Source organism: Eleutherodactylus coqui, chromosome 8, assembly GCF_035609145.1.
Source record: "Eleutherodactylus coqui strain aEleCoq1 chromosome 8, aEleCoq1.hap1, whole genome shotgun sequence".
Classification (NCBI taxonomy): domain Eukaryota; kingdom Metazoa; phylum Chordata; class Amphibia; order Anura; family Eleutherodactylidae; genus Eleutherodactylus; species Eleutherodactylus coqui.
In genome coordinates, this window is record NC_089844.1 from 196,201,509 (window position 1) to 196,227,611 (window position 26,103).

General features: G+C 45.2%; 1 protein-coding gene across 1 annotated transcript; it reads left to right on the forward strand.

The window, feature by feature from the left end:
• The first annotated feature begins 4,106 nt into the window (after nt 1-4,106).
• On the forward strand, nt 4,107-24,648 carry KREMEN2 (kringle containing transmembrane protein 2). The gene is made up of 10 exons (XM_066577195.1): nt 4,107-4,303; nt 4,527-4,627; nt 18,567-18,735; nt 19,512-19,603; nt 19,720-19,844; nt 21,352-21,505; nt 21,586-21,918; nt 22,011-22,124; nt 22,452-22,515; nt 22,806-24,648. The coding sequence occupies exons 2-10, from the start codon at nt 4,531-4,533 to the stop codon at nt 22,945-22,947; spliced, it is 1,290 nt and encodes a 429-aa protein (XP_066433292.1). The 5' UTR covers nt 4,107-4,303; nt 4,527-4,530; the 3' UTR covers nt 22,948-24,648.
• The last annotated feature ends 1,455 nt before the right edge of the window (nt 24,649-26,103 follow it).

Here is a 26,103-nt window from a genome sequence, read left to right on the forward strand (position 1 = left end):
CTTGCCTGTATTAACAATTGACCTAAGATTTATATCCTGTAATATCCTTCCCCTCCAGAAAGACATCAATTCCCCTCTTAAACTCCTCTATGGATTTTGCCATCACCACATCCTCAGGCAGAGTGTTCCACAGTCTTACTGCTCTTACAGTAAAGAACCCTTTTCTGTGTTGGTGATGAAACCTGCTTTCCTCTAGACGTAGCAGATGCCCTCTTGTTACCGTCGCAGTCCTGGGTATAAGCAGATCCTGGGAGAGATCCTTGTATTGTTCCCTCATATATTTATACATAGTTATTTGATCGCCCCTTAGCCGTCTTTTTTCCATGGTAAATAATCCCAACTTTGATAGCCTCTCTGGGTATTCCAGTCCCTTCATTCCATGTATTAGTTTAGTTGCCCTTCTTTGAACCCCTTCAAGCACTGTGACATCTTTCCTGAGCACCGGTGACCAGAACTGTATGCAGTTCTCCATGTGGGGCCTGACAAGTGCCTTATATAGTGGAAGGATAATGTTCTCACCCCTCGCCCCTATACCTCTTTTAATGTACCCCAAGACTTTATTAGCTTTTGCAGCAGCTGACTTGCATTGGTTACTCCAGTTTAATCTACAATCCACTAGTACCTCCAGGTCCTTATCACTTTTCCATAGCAGTACCCCATTTAATGTATATTGGTGACATCCGTTTCTCCTGCCCATGTGCATAACCTTACATTTATCAACATTGAACTTCATTTGCCATTTTTCTGCCCAAGTCCCCAGGTTATCTCGGTCCGTTTGTAGCCGCACATTGTCCTCCGTTCCATTAATTATATTGTATAATTTTGTGTCATCTGCAAATATTGATATTTTGCTGTGCAGCCCCTCTATCAGGTCGTTGATAAATATATTGAACAGAATGGGGCCCAATACTGAACCCTGTGGCACCAGACTAGCGTTGGTGGCCCATTCAGAGTATGAACCATTTACCACCCTCTGCTTTCTATCTCTGAGCCAATTGTTTACCCATAGACACACGTTTTCACCCAATTCGAGCTGTTTCATTTTATATATCAGCCTATTATGCGGCACGGTGTCAAATGCTTTAGAGAAGTCCAGATATACGAGATCAATAGACTCTCCGTTGTTCTCCTTGAGGTATTCTTCGATGGAGTCTCTCAGAAATCCCTCGAATGTTTTTCCAGTTGCTGAAGTGAGACTTACCAGCCTGTAGTTACCAGGCTCACTTTTGGTCTCGTTTTTGTAAATTGGAACCACATTGGCAATGCGCCAATCCAGTGGTACAACCCCGGTCTTGATAGTATCCAGAAATATTAGATATAGCGGCCTAGCTATCACATCACTTAGTTCCATTAGTATCCTTGGGTGTATTCCATCTGGGCCTGGCGATTTATCGATTTTAATCTTCTTTAACCTGTTCCGTACCTCCTCCCGCTTTAGGTATGAGATATTTTGTGAGGGGTTCATTTTGGTCCCCTGCATCTCGTGTGGCATTTTTCTTTTCGTTCGTGAATATGCTTGAAAAGAAACTATTTAATAGGTTTGCCTTTACTCCATCATCTTCAATGATTTCTCCTGCATTATTTGTTAAAGGGCCAGTGCTCTCAGTGCAAATCCTTTTGCTGTTAATATAGTTAAAAAACAGTTTGGGGTTGTTTTTGCTCTCTTTGGTGATTAGTCTTTCTGCCTCCTCCTTAACAATTTTGATCTTATCTTTGCATATTTTGTTTTTTTCCCTGTACGATTTTAGCGCTTCTTCGTTTATTGCCCCCCTTACCGTCTTGCCGAGCCACATTGGTTTCCTTCTACTTGAAGTTCTTTTATTTTTAAAGGGTATGAACTGCTCACATGAGGTGATTAGGATCCTTTTAAACTTTTCCCATTTGTCGTCTGTACTGATATTTTTGAGGATGTTGTCCCAATTAATGTTACCGATAGTAGTTCTAAGCTCATCAAATTTTGCTTTACTAAAGTTTAGTTTATTTGTCGCTCCCTGAAAAGGCTTCTTATTGAATGACAGCTGGAAGTTGATTATATTGTGGTCACTAATCCCCAAGGGCCCCTCAACCTGTACCCCCATTATACGGTCCGGTTTGTTAGTTAATGATAAGTCCAGAATGGCCCTCCCTCTTGTTGGTTCCTGCACAAGTTGGGTAAGGTAGTTATCTTTAATTGTTCTCAAGAATTTATCACCGCTATGAGAATTTCAGTTTTCGTTTTCCCATGTTATATCCGGATAATTAAAGTCCCCCATGATAATTACTTCATTGTGCTTTGACACCTCTTCTATCTGCCTTAATGGTGGTCGGGTCCAGAGCTACCCCCAGGGGAGGAGATAGTAGAGCCCCATAAGAAGGCCTTTCTGTACCCCACTGTCTCCTCAGCTGTTGGCCCACTCCTCAGATGTGTGATGGCTCAGAGTTAAAGGGACCCATCCATAATGTTATGTGTTTGTCTTGTGCATTGGTATTGTCAGTGTGTTCTATGTTGTATGTAATTGATGTGTATTGCACCTCTGCAGCACTGAATGGGTTAACGTCTAGGTTATGTCTGAGAAATGCATCATGTTGTATGTCATGTGACTGTGTTTTATATATATGTTGGTGAGGATGCTATAAAAGTCAGTCCGAGAGTGAGTGTAGTTCTGCAAGTGAGCCACACAGATGCTGTCTGGTCTGTGTGGTCCAGAATTGAAGAGGCTGAGAGAGGTATCCATCAGCTTGGCCTGGGACTGCTTCACACAGGATGTGCTGGTGCTACCACTAAGCACTGAGAAGGAGAAAGAGGAAAGCACTTGAAGTGTGAGTGGTGACAGGTAGAGAGGAAGAGAGTCGCCAGGAGCAGCATCACACAGATAACTGGGACTGTGGATTGTCTGAATTTCCCCGAGAGCCTCCCTTTCACACCACCTTCAAAGAGTGTAATTGACGTTGTTTAGCTGTTACTTTGTTGGAAGTTGAAGTAAATTGACATTACTGACTGTTCCTGGTTAAGTTCAGAAAATTATCCCTGTGTGTGGACTACTTTATTGCAACCTCAGGATACATTGCAGAGGATGGAACAGTGGCGTCACGAGTGACAACAGACTTTAAGCTAACTGCTAGTTACCTTTTCCCTTTAACCTTCCCCAGCAGTAACTTGGAGGGGTCCCGAGCTACCCTCAAGGGAGGAAATAGTAGAGCCACTGTGACAGAAACCCTTATTTACCCCACCATCTCCTTGGCTGTGGGCCCGCTCCTTGGACGTTGCAGATGCTGCATATATAGGAAACTATAAGCCGTACACTATACAGAGGAGATGGAAGGATCTGTATGTAGGACACTATAAAGTGTACACTATACAGAGGAGACGGAAGGATCTGTATATTCTTTACGAGTAATTTTATGCCCCAGTATTAGTGGTACCCTTTGCTAGGAAATCCATCCAGAGTACTCTGCGCCGGTCCCAAAAGACTATAAGCATGACCTTGCCTGTCGAGGACTGGCCACGTGCCTTCTTTGGAGTCGTTGATTCCGGATGCTTCCATTGCATCGACTGGACTTTAGTCTGCGAATCATCATCCTGTGTGATCAGTCTGTTGAAGTTCTGGTTTCCATGCCACATTGTCAAAAAAGCCTGGGAGCATTTGATTCATACTTGCTTCTTCAAAGGTGTGAACAGCCAGGGATCCCAGCGAGCCGATACCTTATGCATATGAAGATGGTCTTAGATTATTTTTTCCATGAAACCCACACTAATCTTGACATTTTGTGCTAGGTCGTGAATTTTTATGCAACGATTTTCCAAAATGCAATTCCAGTTTTAATATACTGCATGTTATTAAGCTCATTCAGGAAGGGTGGGCACTCATTAAATCTTTGCTTTGGACACGTTGATGTGATGGACAGCCTGCACCATGGATGCCACACCTTGTTATAATTGAATTTTTGTTGGTCAAATATGATCAAAGCCAATATATTATTAACGATGGCTGCAGGCCCGGGAACACTCCAGCCAACTCCCCACCATAGAGAGACCAATACTATACTCCATCATGGAAATAATCATACACACAGGTCTAGAGACAGCTGCTGAGAGATACCTGCCTGCAGGTAGAGATGAGGCATGACTTCCTACAGGTGGAGAGGACAGGTACGGGCACGAGTCGCCTGCGGCTGCTACTCGCATTATAGGAGATCCTGCAACTACAACAACTGACTCACAAAGAAGCAAGCAGTCTCCACACTGGGGTCTTTTACTAGCAGTTTCCACACTGGGGTCTCTCACTGGCAGTCTCTACACCAGGAGTCTCTCACTGCACCACAGGTTAGTCTCTACACTTTTCTGGTCACTCTCTTTAGGCCAGTCCCTCCAAGTCAGGAGTTTTTCATATATTCCTCCAGTCTGTCTCTTTAGGGCAGACAGGAGTCTTAAAACACACTTTGTTCTGGTTGGTCTCTTAAAGGTAAACTTCCCATTCTGGGAATCTTTCTCGACACTCCCCTGGACAGTCTCTGTCAATCTAACCGTTTTCTGGGATCTCTCACAGGAGGATGGCTCCCTATCTTTGGGATCGTTCTACATATTGGAAGATGCTGGTGCTCCTTCTGAGATTTGTGCTTCCTGTAATGTCGCAGCCTTCTATGCCAGGTGTGTGATTTAAAGCGTCAGTCATGACTGGGTTAATCGTGTTTACATGTATGCATTACTTTCATGTTCCTGCCTCAGGGGTCTCGGCATGTTCAGACGGCTGCTGCTCCTGCCTGGGACCCTCTTTGAAGTGGGATTGGAGCTGGGATTTTTCAGGGTCTTTCTGGGTCAGGTTGGAGATATGGAGCTACCTTATCCTTAGAAATCAGGCAATGATGTGGAAACTGCACTCACCTGGAAATACGAGCAACTACTGACACACAGAACTGACACTCTGCTGCCAGAGGTCCAGTTAAGGTCTTTAATAAACTCTAGATCTGTTGGGCAAACACATTGTCCCAACTACTTTAAATTACACTGGGTTGGTCGCAATAATAGGTCTGGTGAAGATCGGCCCCACTGGTTGGGGTACTTGTTGTCTTAGACGTTTTATAAGTGGTTAGTGGTGAGTAGGAAGATTGTAGCATTTACTTAAGACAACAGAGGGGACAAGACATGGTGTGAGAACCTGCTATGTGCACCGTTATACTGTAACCACTCTTACAGTAGAGATCCCCATAGTGTGACGCTCTTACAGTAGAGCTCCATAGTCTGACCCCTCTTACAGTAGAGGCTACATAGTGTGACCCCACTTACAGTAAAGCGCACCATAGTGTGGCCACTCTTACAGTAGATGCTCTATAGTGTGTCCGCTCTTACAGTAGAAGCTCCATAGTGTGTCCACTCTTACAGTAGAAGCTCCATAGTGTGTCCACTCTTACAGTAGAAGCTCCATAGTGTGACCACTCTTACAGTAGATGCTCCATAGTGTGACCACTCTTACAGTAGATGCTCTATAGTGTGTCCGCTCTAATGGTAGAAGCTCCATAGCGTCATCGCTCTTACAGTAGAGACTGCATAGTGTGACCCTGCTTACAGTAAAGCGCACCATAGTGTGTCCGCTCTTACAGTAGAAGCTCCATAGTGTGTCCGCTCTTACAGTAGAAGCTCCATAGTGTGTCCGCTCTTACAGTAGAAGCTCCATAGTGTGTCCACTCTTACAGTAGAAGCTCCCTAGTGTGACCACTCTTACAGTAGATGCTCCATAGTGTGACCACTCTTACAGTAGAGCTCCATAGCCTATTCGCTATTACCGTAGAGATCACCAAAGTGTGACCACTCTTACTGTAGAAGGCTCTATAGTGTGAACCCTCTTACAGTAGAGCTCCATAGTGAGGCCGCTCTTACAGTAGAGGCTCTATTGTGTGACCGCTTTTACAGTAGATGCTAAATAGTGTGACCGCTCTTACAGTAGAGCTCCGTAGTGTGACGGCTTTTACAGTAGAGGCTCTATGTTGTGACCGCTCTTACAGTGGAAGCTTCATAGTCTGACTACTCTTACAGTAGGGGGCTCCATAGTGTGACCCCTCTTACAGTAGAGCTCCATAGTGAGACCCCACTTTCAGTAAAGCACACCATAGTGTGTCCACTCTTACAATAGACGCTCTATAGTGTGTCCGCTCTTATGGTAGAAGCTCCAAAGTGTCACCACCCTTACTGTAGAGACTGCATAGTGTGACCCCCACTTACAGTAAAGGGCACCATAGTGTGTCTGTTCTTACACTAGAAGTTCCATAGTGTGACCACTCTTACAATAGATGCTCCATAGTGTGACCCCTCTTACAGTAGATGCTCCAAAGTGTGACTGCTCTTACAGTAGATACCCTATAGTGTGACCCCTCTTACAGTAGATGCTCCATAGTGTGTCTGCTCTTACAGTGGATGTTCCATAGTATCACCGCTCTTAAAGTAGAGCTCCATAATGTGACCGCTCTTACAGTAGATGCTCCATAGTGTGTCCACTCTTACAGTGGAAGCTTCATAGTCTGACTACTCTTACATAGAGGCTCTATGCTGTGTTGTCCCCTCTTATAGTAAAGGCTCCATAGTTTGACCGCTCTTACAATAGAGACTCCATAGTGTGACCGCTCTTACAGTAGAGCTCCATAGTGTGTTCGCTATTACAGTAGAGATCACCAAAGTGTGACTGCTCTTACAGTAGAGGGCTCCATAGTGTGACCCCTTTTACAGTAGAGCTCCATAGTGTGTTCGCTATTACAGTAGACAGCACCAAAGTGTGACCGCTATTCCTGTAGAGGGCTCCATAGTGTGACCGATCTTACAGTAGAGGCTCCATAGTGTGACCCCTCTTACAATAGAGAGCTCCATAGTGTGACCCCTCTTACAGTAGAGCTCCATAGTGAGACCGCTCTTAGGGCCTGTTCGCAGTGGCATATGTTTATCCGTGAAAAACACAGTGTGTGTGTTAAAAAATAAAAATGATGAATCCATAGGGTTTCACGGATCCATAGGGTTGTAATACGTTGAACGTAGTTAAACTGTGCATACATAGTAACATAATATGTTAGGCTGATAGAAAACAATGTTCATCTAGTTGAGTCTATTTCCACTCCCCTTGTTGTTCCAGAGGAAGGCAAAAAAAAACCAATGAGGCAGAAGCCAATTTAGCCAACTTGGGGAAAAAAATTCCTCTCGATTCCATAATGGCAGCCAGAATAATCCTTGGATTAACGTTTGAAAGTTCCTACCTGACTCCAAGACCCGGATTAACAACTCTGCTGGTTATTTAATGTCTATATCCTGTAATGTCATAGTGCTCTAGAAAGACATCAAGTCCCCTCTTAACCCCTTGAGTGGCACGCCCGGAAATTTTCCGGGACGAGCTCCACTGCTCATAGCGATACAGCCCGGAAGATTTCCGGGCTATGTATCACTATGGGAGCTGCAGAGCACAATGCCACAAGCTGTGACAGTGTGCTCTGCCTGCACAGACCCACAGAGAACAAAGCAAGGGCTTTGAAAAACCAGCAGAAGATATTGCCGATATGCCGGCAATCTCCTGCACTGGTTTGTTTACAGGTTGCCATAGAGACCATCGGCCTGTCAGAAGCAAGCCGATGGTCTCTGTGGCAGGGAGAGCTGGTTGTTAGCTGTCAGAGGACAGCTAGGTACTAGCTCTTACAGCAGAGATCAGAGAAAACCTCCGATCTCTGCTGTGTTAACCCTTTACATGCTGCAGTCTATGTGACTGCAGTATGTAAAGGGCTGTCACTGCAGCATGTAAAGGGCTGTCGCCATCGGACCCCCGGAATGTGATCAGGGGTCCTGATGGGTCCCTGTGGAAGTCCCCTAAAGGGACAAAAGAAAAAAAAAATTAAAATAATTTTTTTTACTTTTTTTTAATTTATTTAAAAAATTATAAAAACACTTGTCTCCCTTTACTTTGTAAAAAATCAAAAATACAATCACACATGTGGTATCCATGTGTTGTAATGACCCAGAGAAGGAAGTTAATACATTATTTAACCCCTTAATGACATGGCCTCTTTTTTTCTTTTTTCCCCATTTCTTTTTTTCCTCCCCCCTGTTTAAAAAAATCACAACTTGTCCCGCAAAAAACAAGCCCTCATACGGCTGTGTCAATGGAAAAATGAAAAGGTTATGGCTCTTGAGACGCAACTGCAAAATTAGTTGAAATTCAATGATTAGACCATTTTAAAAAACCTGCCCTGGTGGGCACGACAGGGTGGTAGGAAACCCGCCACTCAAGGGGTTAAACTTCTCTATGGAATCTGCCATCACCACGTCCTCAGGCAGAGAGTTCCACAGTCTCACTGCTTTTACAGTAGAGAACCCCCTTCTGTGTTGGTGATTAAACCTTCTTTCTTCTAGACGTAACGGATGCCCTCTCATTACCGTTGCAGTCCTGTGTATAAACAAATCATGGGAGAGATCCTTGTATTGTCCCTTAATGTATTCATTCATAGTTATTTGTTTGCTCCTTAACCGTCTTTTTTCCAGGGTGAATAATCCTAATTTTGGTGCCTCTCTGGGTATTCCAGTCCCCTCATTCCGTTTATTAATTTAGTTGCCCTTCTTTGAATCCCCTCAAAAACTACAACATCTTTCCTGAGCGCCGATGTCCAGAATTGTACACAGTATTCCATGTGAGGCCTGACAAGTGCCTTATATAATGGAAGGATAATGTTCTCGTCCTTCGCCCCTATACCTCTTTTAATGCACCCCGAGACTTTATTAGCTTTTGCAGCAGCTGTCTGGCATTGGTTACTCCAGTTTAGTCTACAATCCACTAGTACCCCCAGGTCTTTTCCCTAGTAGTACCCCATTTAGTGTATATTGGTAACATCCATTCTTGCTGCCCATTTGCATAACCTTACATTTATCCACATTGAACTTCATTTGCCATTTTTCTGACCAAGCCCCCAGTTTATCTTGGTCCGTTTGTAGCCGTACATTGTCCTCCGTTGCATTGATTATATTGTATAATTTGTATCATCTGCAAATATTGATATTTTACTGTGCAGCCCCTCTATCAGGTCATTGATAAATATACATTTGACTATGTTTAGTGTGAAATACATTTTTTTTGTGGGATTAAAAAGCGTAGCCCCACAAAAAACTGTATGGAAAAGTATATATTTTATTATTGACATTACAGTCAATGAAAAACGCATGGCTGTACATTTCCATATGCTTCACTTATGTTTCTTGTCATCAGAGGAAAAAAAAGGGTTGAACTACAAAACTTTATTTGGAAAAAAAAGTTTACATTGAAAAAAAGTGTTTTTCATATAAAAAACGGAACAAAACATATATCACGTATACGATTTATAAAATGTACAAATGCTTACGTTTCTCACATACCTGAAATGTATGTGAAAATGCCAGTCTGAACAGGCCCTAACTGTAAAGAGCTAGTTATAGTAGAGATCTCCATAGTGTGACCACTCTTATGGTAGAAGCTCCATAGTGTCACCGCTCTTATGATAGAGACTACATGCCACTGACGTAACTATAGGGGATGCGGTTGCACCCAGGCCCAGGAGCCTTAGGGGGAACATAGGGCCTCTCTTCTCCATATAGGGAGCCCAGTACTATGAATAAAGCATTATAATTGAGGGCCCTGTTACAGGTTTTGCATTTGAGACCCAGAGCTTCAAGTTACGCCTTTGCCTTAAGGGGTTAAGAGAAGTTTGGAGGCCCCAAGACAAAATTTTGTACCCCGGCCCATGAGCCTTTAGCTACGCCCCTGCTACATGGTGTCACCACTCTTACAGTTAAGGCTCGATTGTGTGACCGCTTTTACAGTAGAAATCTCCACAGTGTGACTGCTCATAGTACGGGGCTCCATAGTCTGACTGCCCTTACAGTAGAGGCTCCATAGTGTTACTGCTCTTAAAGTAGAGATTCATAATGTGACCACTCTTACAGTAGAGACTCCATGGTGTCACCACTCTTACATCAGGGACTCGATAGTGTGACCACTCCTACAGTAGAAATCTCCATAATGTGACTGCTCTTACAGTAGAGACTCCATGCTGTGACCTCTCTTACAGTAGATGCTTCATAGTATTGTTGTAGAAGCCGAAATCCAACACGATACCAGGGACATAGGAAATGAAGATTTATTTAATGTCGACATGAATGAGTCTAGGAGACATAAAGGTTCTCAAATCCAGACTGACTTGTGACATCATAGCAGATTCTTAAATACTAGATAGGCAGTCTTATTAGAGGCTAATGCTTATTGGTTCATCTTATCTCTTATACTAGTTCCATGTACAGAAAGTAGTGGTAGGCAGAGCTAAGGGGGGCAGCAGAGGGGATCACCGCTGCATCACAACCTCCACCTTACACTCTGCTGTTCATACGTACAAAGTTGTGAATTCCTGTGCTTCTCCTAGTACAGCGTTGCACGGTCTCCATGACTCAGTGATGAAAGCACTGTCTCTGTGACGAAAACACTGTCTCTGTTTCTTCCTGGGCTACCAGGAGGGGGCAAGGTACTTGTCTGGTCTAAGGCACTTCTGGAGGTTTTTTTAGATGAGCTTCGGGGATCTGTCAGGTGTGATAAGCAGGCACGGTCAGTGTAGGCCACATTGCCTCTGGTCTGGTGGATTCAAGGTCCCATCTCAGCAACTTTAAAAACAGTCGGGGTAGACGGGATAACGGTGTATGGACCCTTCCACCAAGGTTTGCGAGGCCTCTGGTGCCAATCTGTCACCCAGACTTTTTTCCCTGGAAGAAAAAAGAAGTACACAGCAGTATCCAGACATATAGGTAACCTTTTGCACAGCAATATTCAAACAAGTAGGTAACCTTTCTCCTGCTCTTTTGGTAATGGTTGCCATGGTCTTACCCAGGGCAAGCATTTGCTGGTAATTTGTCTGCTCTAATCCCCAACACTACTTGGCTAGGCCTCCCCTACATCATCTTAAGCGTGGAACTAACAGTTATTTCGGTGGGGGAAGATCTGTTTTTGAGCAGAGCAATGGGTAAGACTTGTGGCCATTCTAGGTGAGTCTCCTGACAGAGCGTCTCTTAGGCAAGTTTTAAAATCCAGTTCATGCGCTCAGCCTTCCCTGAGCACTAAGGTCTGTAGGCAATGTGCAGTTTCCATCTGATCTTGAAGCAGTTGGCTAACTCTTGTTTATTCTCCGCAGCAAACGCTGGTCCATTTTCTGTACCGGTAGGCCGTGTCTTTGAATTATGTCTCTCGGTAGTGTTCTGGCCACTTAAGATGATTTTTCTCAGTCCTAGGTGGGTAGGCCTCCACCCACTCCGTGTAAGTGCAGACAAAGATCAGGAGATACTTCCATCCATCAGCTGCAGGCATTCGAGTAAAGTCCACTAGTACATCTTGGAAGAGAGCAGCTCTATAAGATTGTATCCCTGGAGTCTTCAGAGGTCCTTGTCTGGAACTATTTTCAGGGTATAAGACACATTTTCTGCTGCTTGCCCGGTAAGTCTTAGGATGTACAGCACATCTTGAATTAGCTCTTCCATAGTGGTGGACCCATAGCGTGTCCTCATGCACTTTCTTGACGATCTCCGTAGCTAGTGCTGTTGGGACCACACTTCTTCCATTCGAGAGAATGAACCAGCCTTCAGGTGTGTATTTGCTATCTTCTGTCTTCAGCCATTCCTGTTCGCTTTGATTGTAGCAGGGGTTCCAGTTGCTAAGGGAAAACAGGAAAAAGACTTGTAGTTTGACAGAACTTTTGGCGTTTCAGGAGAGTGACAGCTCTCTTGGCATCAGCATCTGCCTTTCTGTTTCTCTGTGCAACGAGTGAGTCTCCCTTCTGTTTTCCTTCACAGTGACTGACCCATACCTCTTCTGACAATTCTGGAATGAAAGGAGAGTGCTTCACTGCTTGATCCGCTGAAGGGACCAGACTCTTCTCTCAGGGCCCCATGAACATAGAGTGTGAGGAAGGCCTACTTTGAGTCAGTGAAGATATTGACTTTCACCCCAGCTGCCAGCTGTGGGGCTTCTAATAAGTGCATTAAGTTCTGCCTTTTGAGCTGAAGTTCCTTTGGGCGGTGGTTCTGCTTTTGTAGTAGTCTGTAGGGTGACCACCGCATATTCAACATAGCATATGCCTTCATCCATGAGGCTGCTACTATCTGTGTACTATTCAACATCAGGAGCTTTGAGAGGTGTTTCTCGTAGATCAGGATAGCTGCTAAAGACTTCATCCATCACCTCACAGCAGTTATAGTCAGGGCTTCCAGTTCTGGTCGGCAACAGAGTTGCTGGATTTAGAGTAGTACGCACTTCCAACGTCAGTCTTGGGTTTTCACATAGGAGGCCTTGAAACTTGGTCATGCAAGCATTTGTCTGCTAGTGGTGACCTGTGGCATCCATCAAAGTTAGGACAGAAGATGGCACTCGTACTGCAAGATCTTGACCCAGGGTTAGCTTGTCAGCTTCCGTAACCAAGGCCACTGTTGCTGCCAGTCTTCTCATCCCATGGCTGCATTATCAAGTTGCTTGGAGAGATGGGCAACAGGTTGATGCCATGATATCATCTGAGTGAGAACGCCGATCACCAGTTTCTTCTTCTTATGAACATACAGAATAAGTGGTTTCTCCAGATTAGGCAAAGCCAGTGCCGGTGCTTTTAGAAGAGCTTGCCTGATGTTGTCATAGGCCCTTGTATGTTTCTGCTTCCAGCGGTAGAGGGCATCTTTACCTCCCTTTGTGACTTCATAGAGGGGTTTGGCCATTGCAGCAAAACCGGGTTTCCATATTCTGCAGAATCCGGCAGCTCCAAGGAATTCTCTGACTTTTTCTTCTGGTTGTTGGTACAAAGATATTGCAGATGACCTACTTCCTTTCAGCTTCCAGTTGTACCTTTTTCTTGTGAGATATGAAATACCAGGTATTTGACAGTTGCTTGACAGATCTGTGGCTTCTTTTCTTGAGACTTTGTATCCAGCTTCATATAGAAGACAAAGCACTGTCTTAGTGTTCTGCAGACTTCACACAGAGGTAGATCCGGTTATGAGGAGGTCATCCATATGCTGTAGTAATACAGTGCCTGGCTGGGAAGGGAGAGAGAGTTTCCTTAGGTCAGTAGCAAGAGATTCTCTGAAGAGTTTGGGCAAGTTCTTGAGCCCTTGGGGCAAGCGGCACATTTCTCCAGTTCTTGGGTCTTCCCATTGGAAGGCAAAGATAAGCTGACTGTCCTCTATCAGTCTGATGGTGCAGAAAGCGTCTTTCAAATTAAGCACAGTAAAGTGAGTTGCTTCCCCAGGTATTAGTCCAAGGAAAGTGTACGGGTCGGGCACTGTCTGATGCAAAATAACCACATCTTGATTCACTGCTCTGAGATCCAGGACTGGGTGATACTCTGTTATTCCAGGTTTCTTTACAGGCCAGAGAGGGGTGTTCCTGGGTATTGGCATCTCCTCAGGATACCATACTTCAGAAACTTTTCCAGATATAGTGTGATGTCATGGCAGGCAGCAGATGGTAGGCGGTGTTGCTTGATGGACACCGGTTGTGCCCCTGGCTCCAGCTGTACTGCGACTGGAGGTATATTCTTGTTACATATTCGAGTGTAGAACCAAAGTGCCATCCTTCTGAGCAGGAAAACCACTTGGTAACACTGACAGCTGACCCAGAGACCGGATACTCACTCCTCAGAGCATGGCTTGGTACAAGGTGGAGACTAGGACAGAGCTAGCCCTGCATTGGTGAGGAATATGGAATCCCTGCCTAACAGAAAGCAGGGTCATCGCCCTGACAAGAACGGCCCTGAGCTGGAACCTGGGCGCTGACTAACCCTGTCATGACCCTAACACCCAACGGGTCATACCATGCAAGAACAGAGGTCGAGGGTGAGACTAGGTAACAGAGAATCTGGAAGGTACACAAGTTGCAAATAGCTACAGCAGACTGCAAATTAGTAGCAACAGAGACACTGTAGAAGTAGCAGCCGCAAGCTGTTATACACTTTAGACTATTTCTGGTGGATTGTCTTCAGCCCATACTCCTAGCAGCTTCATTACTAGGTTCGTTGTGGTTCTTGAGTGTTCTGGCTCATGAATGACAGCAAACAATTTCTATTCCTCCTCCTGAGGCACTGTGAGTGAGAAGATGTGGGCAGGAGTTGAAACATCCTTCCCAAGTTGTAAAGGCATCTGTCCTTCCGGTTCAAAGGACACTTGGGCCTGTAGTTTTCTCATCATATCCTGTCCCAATTTTGGTATTAGACAGTCCGGTGGATACAGGAATTGATGAGGGAATTCTTTGTCTTCCAAGGTGCATTGTTGTGGTACAATAAAGTGATGCTTCCTGCCTTGTCCAGCAGCTCCCACAATCTGGGCTATTCTGTGTTAAAGAGGTGCTAGTTGTTAGGTTATAACTGAATGTTCAGCTCCGGTATCAACCATAAAGTTCACAAAATGACCCTATACATTTATTCTGACCATAGGTTCCTGGGGGCCCAGCAGGTAGGAACCTGGTCATCCTCATTCAGCATTATCTTCATACAGCAGAACAATAGGAGCAACACAAGACGGAGGTTGTGGGCGGGCCTGAATCCCTCTGCCATGTGCTCGTCTCTGGTAGTGGCCATTTTGGGCCTTGCCCCTTCCTCCTTCTCTTCCTGTATGAGCAGAGGAAGTGAGGGGGCAGTCTCTACTCCAGTGACCATGCTTCCTGCACATTCTGCATTGGTCTCCAGCAAAGGGGCAGTGTTGGGACCCCCCTTCTGTACGTATGAAGGAGGTGGGTTGTTCTGGGTGTTGTTTGGTGGTGGAGCTGTCTCGATTGGATTTCTGCAACCCATCCACCATCTTTTTCATTGTTTAACAGTCTTTTGTCCTCCAGCCATTGTGCGCTGTAACTTTCTTCTAATTAGCATCCCAGTTCAGGTCGACATCAGAATACTATGCATTTGCTATATCATATTGGATTATACTCTGTCAGAAAACTCACCAAAACTTGACAATCCCCTTTCTCCAGATTTTTAATTAACATTGCTTTTTGTATAAACTTACAATAAAGACAGTAATTCATTTCATTATCCGTTTCTATTCCAATAAAGCAAGCAATGTACCGCTACGGGAATTCTTACATTAGAAGTTCAACACACATTCCCCCTCCCTTTTTCCCACTGGACTGTCTAACTGAAGGACGGGGAGGGAGATGACGGGGAAAGTGAAATTGCATCTTTATCAGAGGTGTGCGAGAATCAAGCATTAACCATTTATCTATTCCTGTACACCATAACACTTTTGCACTGTCTAAAGAGACTATCGAATTATCACGTAATAATCCTTTTTCTCTCTCTGAAAGTTTTTTTCTCTCAGATTCTGCATGAACTTGCATAGGGAGACAAAAACTGTATGAATGAGAGGATAAAATCACCTCCCCCCCCCCCTCCCCCATTTAACAACTATATGTGCAGACAATTTTAACACAGTATAGGGCAGAACAGCATAAGGTGGGTGTTAATGCAGGCAGATAGCCAATGGGGTTTGACTATTCCTATGCAATTTGGAGAACGCACCAGTCCTTGAACTACCAATGCAATGCCAGGTAAAAGGTACATTGATGGGAGGTGAGAAGCCCGTGCCTGTTGTGGAGTTAAAGGGGTTGTCCCGCGAAAGCAAGTGGGGGTATACACTTCTGTATGGCCATATTAATGCACTTTGTAATGTACATTGTGTATTAATTATGAGCCATACAGAAGTTATTCACTTACCTGTTCCGTTGCTAGCGTCCTCGTCTCCATGGTGCCGTCTAATTTTCAGCGTCTAATCGCCGGATTAGACGCGCTTGCGCAGTCCGGTCTTCTTCTTTTCTGAATGGGGCCGCTCGTGCCGGAGAGCGGCTCCTTGTAGCTCCGCCCCGTCACGTGCCGATTCCAGCCAATCAGGAGGCTGGAATCGGCAATGGACCGCACAGAAGCCCTGCGGTCCACCGAGGGTGAAGATCCCGGCGGCCATCTTCACCAGGTAAGTAAGAAGTCACCGGAGCGCGGGGATTCAGGTAAGCACTCTCCGGTTTTCTTTTTTAACCCCTGCATCGGGTTTGTCTCGCGCCGAACGGGGGGGGGGGGCTATTGAAAAAAAAAAAAACGTTTCGGCGCGGGACAACCCCTTTAAGATGGCACTTGGGCGGCTGTCTAAGGTATTCTTACAGCAGATTCAAAAATAGCTGCTGGGCCATAGCTGGCATTGAAATGGCCACCTGGGGTGTGGCCTGACTGGGCGATGGTAAGGGGTGGTCCTGCACACTAAACACGTATTAAGGTATGCAGACTGCTACTGGCCACATTAACAACACGGCCATCTATGCAATAGGCAATAGGGAGGAAACACCCTCCATGACACATCCAGGGTGGAGCCCTCAGATGGTGAAGAAGGGCTGACCTTCTTTGTCTTTCACACAAAGCACTTCTAAAAATCGCCATCTTGTCTAAACAACAGTCAGTTTTCCATCACTAACTGTATGATACCATTTACTGAAATTCTGCAACATACATTTCAAAGGTAACACTTGAGATAGCGTTCAAATCCTTGGAAGATCCCATCTACCAAGCTTATTTACTTAAGACTAGCCAGGTTAGTTAGCAAATATCTACGAACCGTGCTACAATGACCTCCAGAAGAGATCACTGTTTTCTCTACTAAATAACACGGTACCAAACCTGACTAAATCACATACCAAGGTGTCAGGTTATAAGCTGCCTTTTGTTAGAGGCACCTATATATGGAGATCAATGATCTCACACTTGTGGCATTTATTCATAGAACTACAAGTCCCAGCCCACAAGCTAACCACACCCCCTTCTTTGTTCTACCTCTGGCCATAGAGGCTGACATAAGAAGGAGACGCCATATTGTCCAATTTCACATTACTAACTTTACAAGACCGTTTACTGAAGTTTTTAGCATGCATTCAAGTGGTGACTATAAGATCGCACTGCCCATACTTGGTTGGTACTGTTTTCTCTATGCACTGAAAACAATACCCGAGTTTCACACAGTTTTTTTTACGCTGGACTGTTTATAACCACGGAACATTTAAAGACAAAGCATCTTCACTCCCAAAATCCGATAGAGTTACTGAGGCTCGTCTAGGATGTGATCAAGATCCTCTTCTATCCCTACGGAACAGGCGGTTTACCTGCGATTGTCTCAGACCAAATCGCTAACACTACTTGACAGGGCATATCATCTCACAATCACAAAGCATACTACTTCACAACTTCAGAATATATCTCAGGACCCGGGTCTTACCTTTTCAGCTGATTTCAGAACTTCCCCGTATACCATACAGTTCCATAGTCCCTTTAGGGTTCCAGCTGCTTGGTCTGAAAGTATAGACGCAGCAGGCTAGGAGAGTGTTCCATTTTACCCAGAGAAAGTTACTGGGCGGGGCCTCATGGTCCGGTCTCCGTAGCCTCTTTGTCCTTACCTGCAGACAAGAGCGGATGCAAAAATGCAATCTGCATCAGATCCCGGACACGAGCCCCCAGATGTTGTAGAAGCCAAAATCCAACACGATACCAGGGACAAAGGAAATGAAGATTTATTCAATGTCGACATGAATGAGTCTAGGAGACACAAAGGTTCTCAAATCCAGACTGACTTGTGACATCACAGCAGATTCTTAAATACTAGATAGGTAGTCTTATTAGAGGCTAATGCTTATTGGTTCATCTTATCTCTTATACTAGTTCCATGTACAGAAAGTTGTGGTAGGCAGAGCTAAGGGGGGCAGCCAGGGGATCATCGCTGCATCACAACCTCCACCTTACACTCTGCTCTTCATACGTACAAAGTTTTGAATTCCTGTGCTTCTCCTAGTACAGCGTTGCACGGTCTCCATGACTACCACTTATGTCACACAGCAAAAGTTTACATTCTTGAGAAAAGGAGATTGCATTCCCATGTTCATAGTTAGGGAACTGAAATATTATGTGAAGTTAGTATACAGTAGTTGTATTTCATTTGTTAGATACTTATAATTACGTTTATACTTATGTGTAACCGAACAATATATGTTTAATATGCTTCAGCCTTTGGGCTGGTAACAGAGAAACAATAGCTTATAAGTCCTCATACCACAGTATGACTGCCCTTAGAGTAGAGAGCTTCATAATGTGACTGCTCTGGCAGTAGAGGCTTCCTAGTACTACTGCTCTTACAGTAGAGAGCTCTATCGTAAACTTAACTTCAGATCAAGGAGACTACTCTATTAGGACACCTCTATGATTAGTGACCCCAAGTTTACTGCTTTACTTGCTGGAGTGTGAGGTTAGCTGAAATCTATGTTATCTCCCATCATAATCTTGGGCTGCTACCCTACCCCTTCCTCATGATTTACACTGCAGCTCTGTTCTTCATGCCTACTGTATAAATGGTTTATTACAGATGTGATCATCATCTGCTCCTGGTCCTCTCCACACAGGCCATCACCATCCACATCAATGTCCACATCTATATAGCCATAGATTAGGGCTGACTCAGACAGAAACTCTGTCCCCATGGTTGCCTCTAGTGAGCCGACTGTCTTGATTTGTGTTATTTTCAGTGACATAATTTTCTTTATTTTCAGAGCAATCAGAATGTTTCACGGTAAATGGGAGAGATTATCGGGGGTCAGTTAACTACGCCGGAGCGGAGAAGATTCCCTGTCTTTACTGGAATCAAACAATCCAACATCGCTACAACACGCAATCTGATCTGTCTGGGGAGCTGGGACTTGGAAACCACAATTATTGCAGGTACATCGGGCACTGCCCCCAGACACGCAAGTAAATGTCCGTCCTCTCTTCTAATATATCTGTTAATGGGAAGTCTGGACAACAACCAACATGGCGTCTCTTACCATAGTGTGACTAACCTTAAAGAGGCATGTTTGTCAAGAGTCCTAACTCATATACTTAGTCTTGTAGTCAAGTTCGATCCCCGCATGATTCAGGTAGCCAGCTCAAGGTTGACTCAGCCTTCCATCCTTCCGAGGTCGGTAAAATGAGAACCCAGCTTGGTGGGGGGTAATAAGTAATAATTACCTGAAAGCGCTGCGGAATAAGTTGGCGCTATACAAATACCAAGATTTATTTATTTTATTTTATTTTATTTTTGTAGGGAGGGTCTGTTATATAAGCATGGTCTTCTCCCTTGGGGACCTTATATGGTGGGGCAGTCCTCGCTCCTGCTGGTGACCTCTGTACTCCGGGGAGTGACAGCAGCATGGACATACCACCACACATCCCCCCTCTTAGCTGTTGACTTTCGGGTGACAACCAATATGGCCGCATTTCCTGTTTTGATTTCTTCAAAAATGTTCACATTGTGACTCTAGACTCACTCAGAAGGAGGATTTCATGTTCTGGCAGAATCCTATTTGAGTCCTTAGTCACAGTGTGGATTTTGCCATTGGCAGACAAGATACCAGCCAGTGACCAGTGTGGTGAAGCCATTGGGCACATGTGACAGGCCTTGCTGCCACCAGGAGGCTATATATTTATCCACTGGTAATCATGTCCCATATCCACAGGAATCCAGACTCTGATGTGCAGCCGTGGTGCTATGTGTCTGAGACGGAAGAAGGAATCTACTGGAAGTATTGCGACATCCTATCATGCCACAGTATGTGCACCTATAACATATCCTTCACCACAGATTTCTGCTCTAAAGACCGAGGGATTATTGTGCTGTTCCTTAGCTACACACATGTATAAGAGGTTGTTTTTTTCCATCTGTAGTGCCAGGATATATTGGCTGCTTTGTGGATCGGGGCACTCCTACTGCCTTCAATGGGGCTAGTGGAACATCAAAAAAACTCACCATCCAGACGTGTATCCAATTCTGCCGCCGAAAAGGCCACGAGGTAAAACATCCCGCACAAAGTCCAACCCCTCACTCATTGAAGAATGTTACATCCCATCACATTCTGATATCATCCATCCAGTGCCTTCTCACAACCTTACATCAACATTACAATCTCTTCTCACATCCTGCATACGTGGTCTTTTTTTATTTCACATCTTGATATCATCGATACAGTGACTTGTTATAACATCTTGAAGCCATCCATACCATGTCTTCTTTTAACATCTTGACACCATCCATTCCATGTGTTACGTTTGTGTGGGCAAGTGGCAACGGGCCCACACAAACGTTATTGGAGAGAGGGACTGCCAACAGGACCCAAACACTCATCTTGCATACGAGCACACATAACAGGTTCATGGATTGTCCAAGTCACTTAAGCTCGCAAGCCACTACAAGGCTCCTCATTTTCTTGCGGGTCCCTACACTAGCAAGACAAGCTGCAGGAATAATGGCAGGACCCTACCTATAAGCGGGGCAATCGCCTCCATAAAGGCGGTCTCGTGCTGGGACCTCGGTCCTGACTATCCCTGAAGGGTTAGTACACGGAACCAGAACAGACTGGCACACAGGACACAAATCACACAGCAAGCTGCACGGACAAGGAAACCAGACACCAAATACACAGCAAGCTGCACAGGCAACTGCAGGACAGAGCGAGGGCAAACTGACAGAAAATAAATGTAAGAGCAGGTGCAGATTTGCAGGAAGCCTCATATAAACAGGAGGTCAGAAAACAGACTCAAGACAGACAGGTAGACAGGGCACAGATAAGATAGCAAGCTGCAAAGGAAACATGACTGCTCACCAGGGAAACCAAACCTCTTGCATAGGGCGGATATTTATTTGCAAACAGACCAGTGGTGATTGGCTAGCAGGAGACCACCAAACCCAGCCAGCTTAACCATTCCACACCTGTGGGGTTGTGCTGCTAGAAACTCATGTGCTATAACAGATCCCAGTCAGCACAACCCTTACACCATGTCTTCTTCTCACATCTTGACACCATCCATACCATGTGTTCTTCCCATACCTTCAATATTGAAAAAGAGTTTACCAACAGGATGCTGGTAAATCCAACATGGGTAGGACTGAAACCATGCAATAGCCACAGAACAAATTTTGGATATGGAGGAATAAAGTCTTTACATTAGTTTGCACCAATTTATGCTGCCACTACCCTCTTTATTATGGATTCTTCTCACATTTTAACACTATCCGTACCATGTCTTCTTCTCACATTCTGGGTCATCATCCATGCAGTATCGTCTTTAAGCATCCTGACATCATCCACATCATATCTTCTTCTTACATCCTGGGTCATCACACATACAGTGTCCTTTTTCTCACATCTTAAGATCATTTATGTAGTGTCTTCTTCTCACATCGGCCATCATCCATACTTCTTGTCGTCATCATCTACAATACATCCTTCCATATACTCTTTTGTGACATGGATAGTACCCTATGATTGAGACATTGTGCACCTCCTTTTATTTTGACAGTATGCGGGTGTAGAGGCCGGCTACGCGTGCTTCTGTGGCAGTTCATCAGATGTGGCTGTTCTACAGATGGTCAGTAGTTCACAGTGTGACCAAATCTGTTTTGGAAGGACCGATGAGCTTTGTGGTGGTGACGGGAAGCTGAGTGTGTACAGTGGTGAGTGTGCAGACACACAGGGCATACTCTTGCTGTGTACTATTCACACTTGTAAAATCTGTTGTGTTGTTTCTCTGCAGTATGGGTAGGTACGTGTCATGGAAACTTCTCTTCCATCTCTGGAGTCCTCTACTCACCAGACTTCCCGGATGAGTACAACGCAGACAGGTCATGTCTCTGGGATATAATCCTTCCTGGCAGCATGGCCATACAGATACAGTTTCAGTCCTTTCATATCTCAGACCCCAATGATGTTCTAGAGCTGAAGGACGGAGAAACTGGAAGTCTTCTTTTTCAAATTCGAGGGGGACAAGAACCTCCAAACATTATCACCTTTCAGACAGACCATCTGCAGATAACGTTCCAGTCTGACCGTGAGTTCAGTGGTCCAGGATATGTGATTCTGTACACAGGTAGTTACTCTGCTATTAGTGGGATATGCAGGCAGGTGGAGGGCCTGTCATATTAGACTGTAATAAGGTGATTCTGCCTTCCTGTGTTTCAGGTCTGGGAAATCTGGGATCATCTGTGGTTCCATTTTCTGAGACAATGCCTTCCAACATTGTAGACGAAGGTCCTCAAGCGCAAAGTAGTCATGAGCACCATGCTTCCAGGAACGGTGAGTGCTGGAGAGTTCACAGGGGCTCTGCAGAAGTCATGGACGTGTGTCAGTGGGATCCGTTGCTTAGCTGATGTCACTACTGGTGCCTTCCCAAATGTCCCTGATGTCTTATGCCAGACATGGTGGGTTTTAACTTATTCAATCCTTTGTTCACAACAAACATAAGTGGAGTCAGAGGTGTCTGGTGGACGCCTATCCCTGTATGTGGGTGTAGTTGCTCCCCCACAGAATAAGCCTTCAGCTGAAAGTTATCTTTTCTATGGCCACGTTCATACACTCTTCCTTTAGGGTTGTAGGTCTTACCCATCTCCTTCTTCCACACAGTTTGGCTTCTCCTGGCCGCTGGCTCCTCTGTTTTGCTCCTTGGCATTGGATACATGATGTGGAGGTAAGATGAATGATGTAATGACGGGTACATGATGACTATTGTGATAACTGTACTCCACGATTGATGTGATGATGGGTCGCTAGATGTCGAAGAAAGAGGGATCAGGTGTGTTGGATTTCACCATGGCTGATCCTTTCCTCCTGCAGGAGATGAACAACGGCACATATTGCCCGGCAACTGCTTATTACCCTCTTCCTGACGTGGTGGAGTCGGGAGAAGTAGCTGTCTGCTGAACAATCTCATATGGTCGGTGGGGTCTGACCTCTGTTTATGGTGTTTTCGTTGCTTAGGTACCTGGCGTGTGATTGGTGCGCTCCTCTTCTGGGAACAAGTCCTGATCATTCGTACTGCTGCATGCTGTACAGACACAAGAAGGTGCAGAGTGGAGACCTCACGAGTGTTAATCAGTCATCTATGAAATCACTACTGTAAAAACCTGCCCCTCAGGATTACCGTGGGGTGGACACCCATAGCCCTGTGTGTGGGCACCGCATGGACCAGGAGTAATCATGGATAGCACTTAGCCAGACACTTATTGAAGCTCCAGTATGACCTGTGAATTAAGGAACCACACAGGGTGTTGGCCAAGCCCGTCTTCTTACCTGTACCAAGTGCTGCACAATCCTGTGAGATCAGAAGAGGACAGAACCAGACACGAGAACGCCATCAACAGGCACTAATCCAGGAATTTACAGCCACCTGTTTTAATACTGATCCAACGAGGCCCCTCATAAGTTCTATTGATGGGAAGATAATTTAGTGACATTTCTTAAAATGTTTTTTCTCTGGAATGTGATGAAAATGATAAATCTTCAGATCTTAACAAGTAACTCACTTATGTATTGATCACAAATCACATCTAGAGCTGGAGTCACAAGTCTACATATAACATGCAGAATTGGGACTGCAGCTCCAGATGTGACTGGAGTGTTATATTCCAGTCCTACCCAAAGCTGCCGTCACTATTCTGTTACATCATGTTCCTTACTCCAGTCACAATTCTGCTGTTTCATCATACACTATGTTGACAGAAGTATTGTGACACACAGGACATAATGAAATTGTATTCTATTCATATTTCTCCATGCAGTGCTGGCCACCTTTGGCTTCAGTGACTGCAGTAACCCTCTGCAGCTGCTTTCCACCAAATTCCCATAGATGTGTGGAGCGATTTGCCTCCATTCCACAAGGACAACTTCAGATACTGATGCGGGGGATGATGCGCATGTTGGGCATGCATTCTAGTTCATTCCAAAGATGCTTGTTAGGATTGAGATCCGGATTTTGGGCTAGCCAATGAAGTTTGCAGACGTTCTGCTCCTCAAAGCAAACCTCAGCACTGCTTGCTGTATGACATGGTGATCAGTCATGTTCGTAGATGCTCCAAGCACCATTGCAGGTGCCTCTGTGTATTAATTGCTGAGATGGTAATGGATCTTCCAATGGCCTGTGAGACCCCGTGAACGAGGATGGATGATGTGTGTGATGTCTTTACTGCTCATACAAGGCTTTGTTGTCCACGTTCTGTCAGTTTAAAGGTCTCCCTGAATGTGGCTACACCACACACCTGATGGCTTCCATCTCCCAATAACATGGCCAACAATGGACTTTGGAAGGTCCGAAAGTGCTGAGATTTTCCTGTACTGATTGGTTGGTGACATCCCCCCTCCAGACTCCGTTGTCAGCTCTACACCTGATGACATCCCCCACCAGACCCCGTTGTCAGCTCTACACCTGGTGACATCCCCCCGCCAGACCCCATTGTCAGCTCTACACCTGGTGACATCCCAACACCAGACTCCGTTGTCAGCTCTACACCTGGTGACATCCCACCACCAGACCCCGTTGTCAGCTCTACACCTGGTGACATCCCACCACCACCAGACACCATTGGCAGCTCTACACCTGGTGACATCGCACCACCAGACCCCATTGTCAGCTCTACACCTGGTGATATCCCACCACCAGACCCCGTTGTCAGTCCTACACCTGGTGACATCCCCCCTCCAGACTCTGTTGTCAGCTCTACACCTGGTGACGTCCCCCACCAGACCGCGTTGTCAGCTCTACACCTGGTGATATTCCCCCACCAGACCCCGTTGTCAGCTCTACACCTGGTGACATCCCACCACCAGATTCCATTGTCAGCTCTACTCCTGGTGACATCCCCCTGCCAGACCCCGTTGTCAGCTCTACACCTGGTGACATCCCAACACCAGACCCCGTTGTCAGCTCTACACCTGGTGACATCCCACCACCAGACCCCGTTGTCAGCTCTACACCTGGTGACATCCCACCAGCACCAGACACCATTGGCAGCTCTACACCTGGTGACATCTCACCACCAGACCCCATTGTCAGCTCTACACCTGGTGACATCCCACCACTAGACCCCTTTGTCAGCTCTACACCTGGTGACATCCCACCACTAGACCCCTTTGTCAGCTCTACACCTGGTGACATCCCACCACCAGACCCCGTTGTCAGCTCTACAACTGGTGACATCCCCCCACCAGACCCCTTTGTCAGCTCTACACCTAGGGACATCTGATGTTTCTGTACTGGGATCTCCTGTGTGATACTCTCACCTAATGCTTACATGTCACCTGACAGCACAAGATTGGTGAGGGGCCAAAAACACTTTTGTCAATAAAGTGTATATTATACTTGAGTCACATCTAGAGCTGCAGTCACAGGTTTGCTGCTATATCTAAAGCCCTCACTGACTGACTGACTGGCTGACTCGCCCCTAATTCTTTAACTTCCCGGTGTCGTACAAACGTGAAATTTGACACGACCATTCTTTAGGTCCTAAATAGGAAGAGTAACAGGGTCGCAACTTGATTATTAATTTCTAAGTGCAAAAGTAAGTAACTCCCTATGTAATGTAGCTAATAACACATCTTGGAACTTGGAATTTGACAATACCATTCATGAGGTCCTAAATAGGAAAAGTAAAGGGGTTGCAACTTCAATATTCAATTGTAAGCTTGAAAAACTGTGTGAAAATCCGTGATATATGATATACTTCTTTTCTCAGAAACCATAAATCTCAGGAAAATGATTTGTATACTGAGAAGAATCTACCGTACCACTATGTGTATATACTGAGGAGAATCTAGCTCCCCTCTGTGTGTATATACTGAGGAGAATCTACCTCCCCTCTATGTGTATATACTGAGGAGAATCTACCTCACCTCTGTGTGTGTATACTGAGGAGAATCTACCTCACCTCTATGTGTATATACTGAGGAGAAACTACCGTACCTCTATGTGTATATACTGAGGAGAATCTATTGTACCTCTACGTGTACATACTGAGGAGAATCTACCTCATCTCTGTGTATATACTGAGGAGAACCTACCTTACCTCTCTGTGTGTATATACTGAGGAGAATCTACCGTACCACTATGTCTATATACTGAGGAGAAGCTACCGTAACTCTATGTGTATATACTGAGGAAAATCTACTGTACCTCTACGTGTATATAGCGAGGAGAATCTACCTCATCTCTATGTGTATATACTGAGGAGAACCTACCTTACCTCTCTGTGTGTATATACTGAGGAGAATCGACCCCACCTCT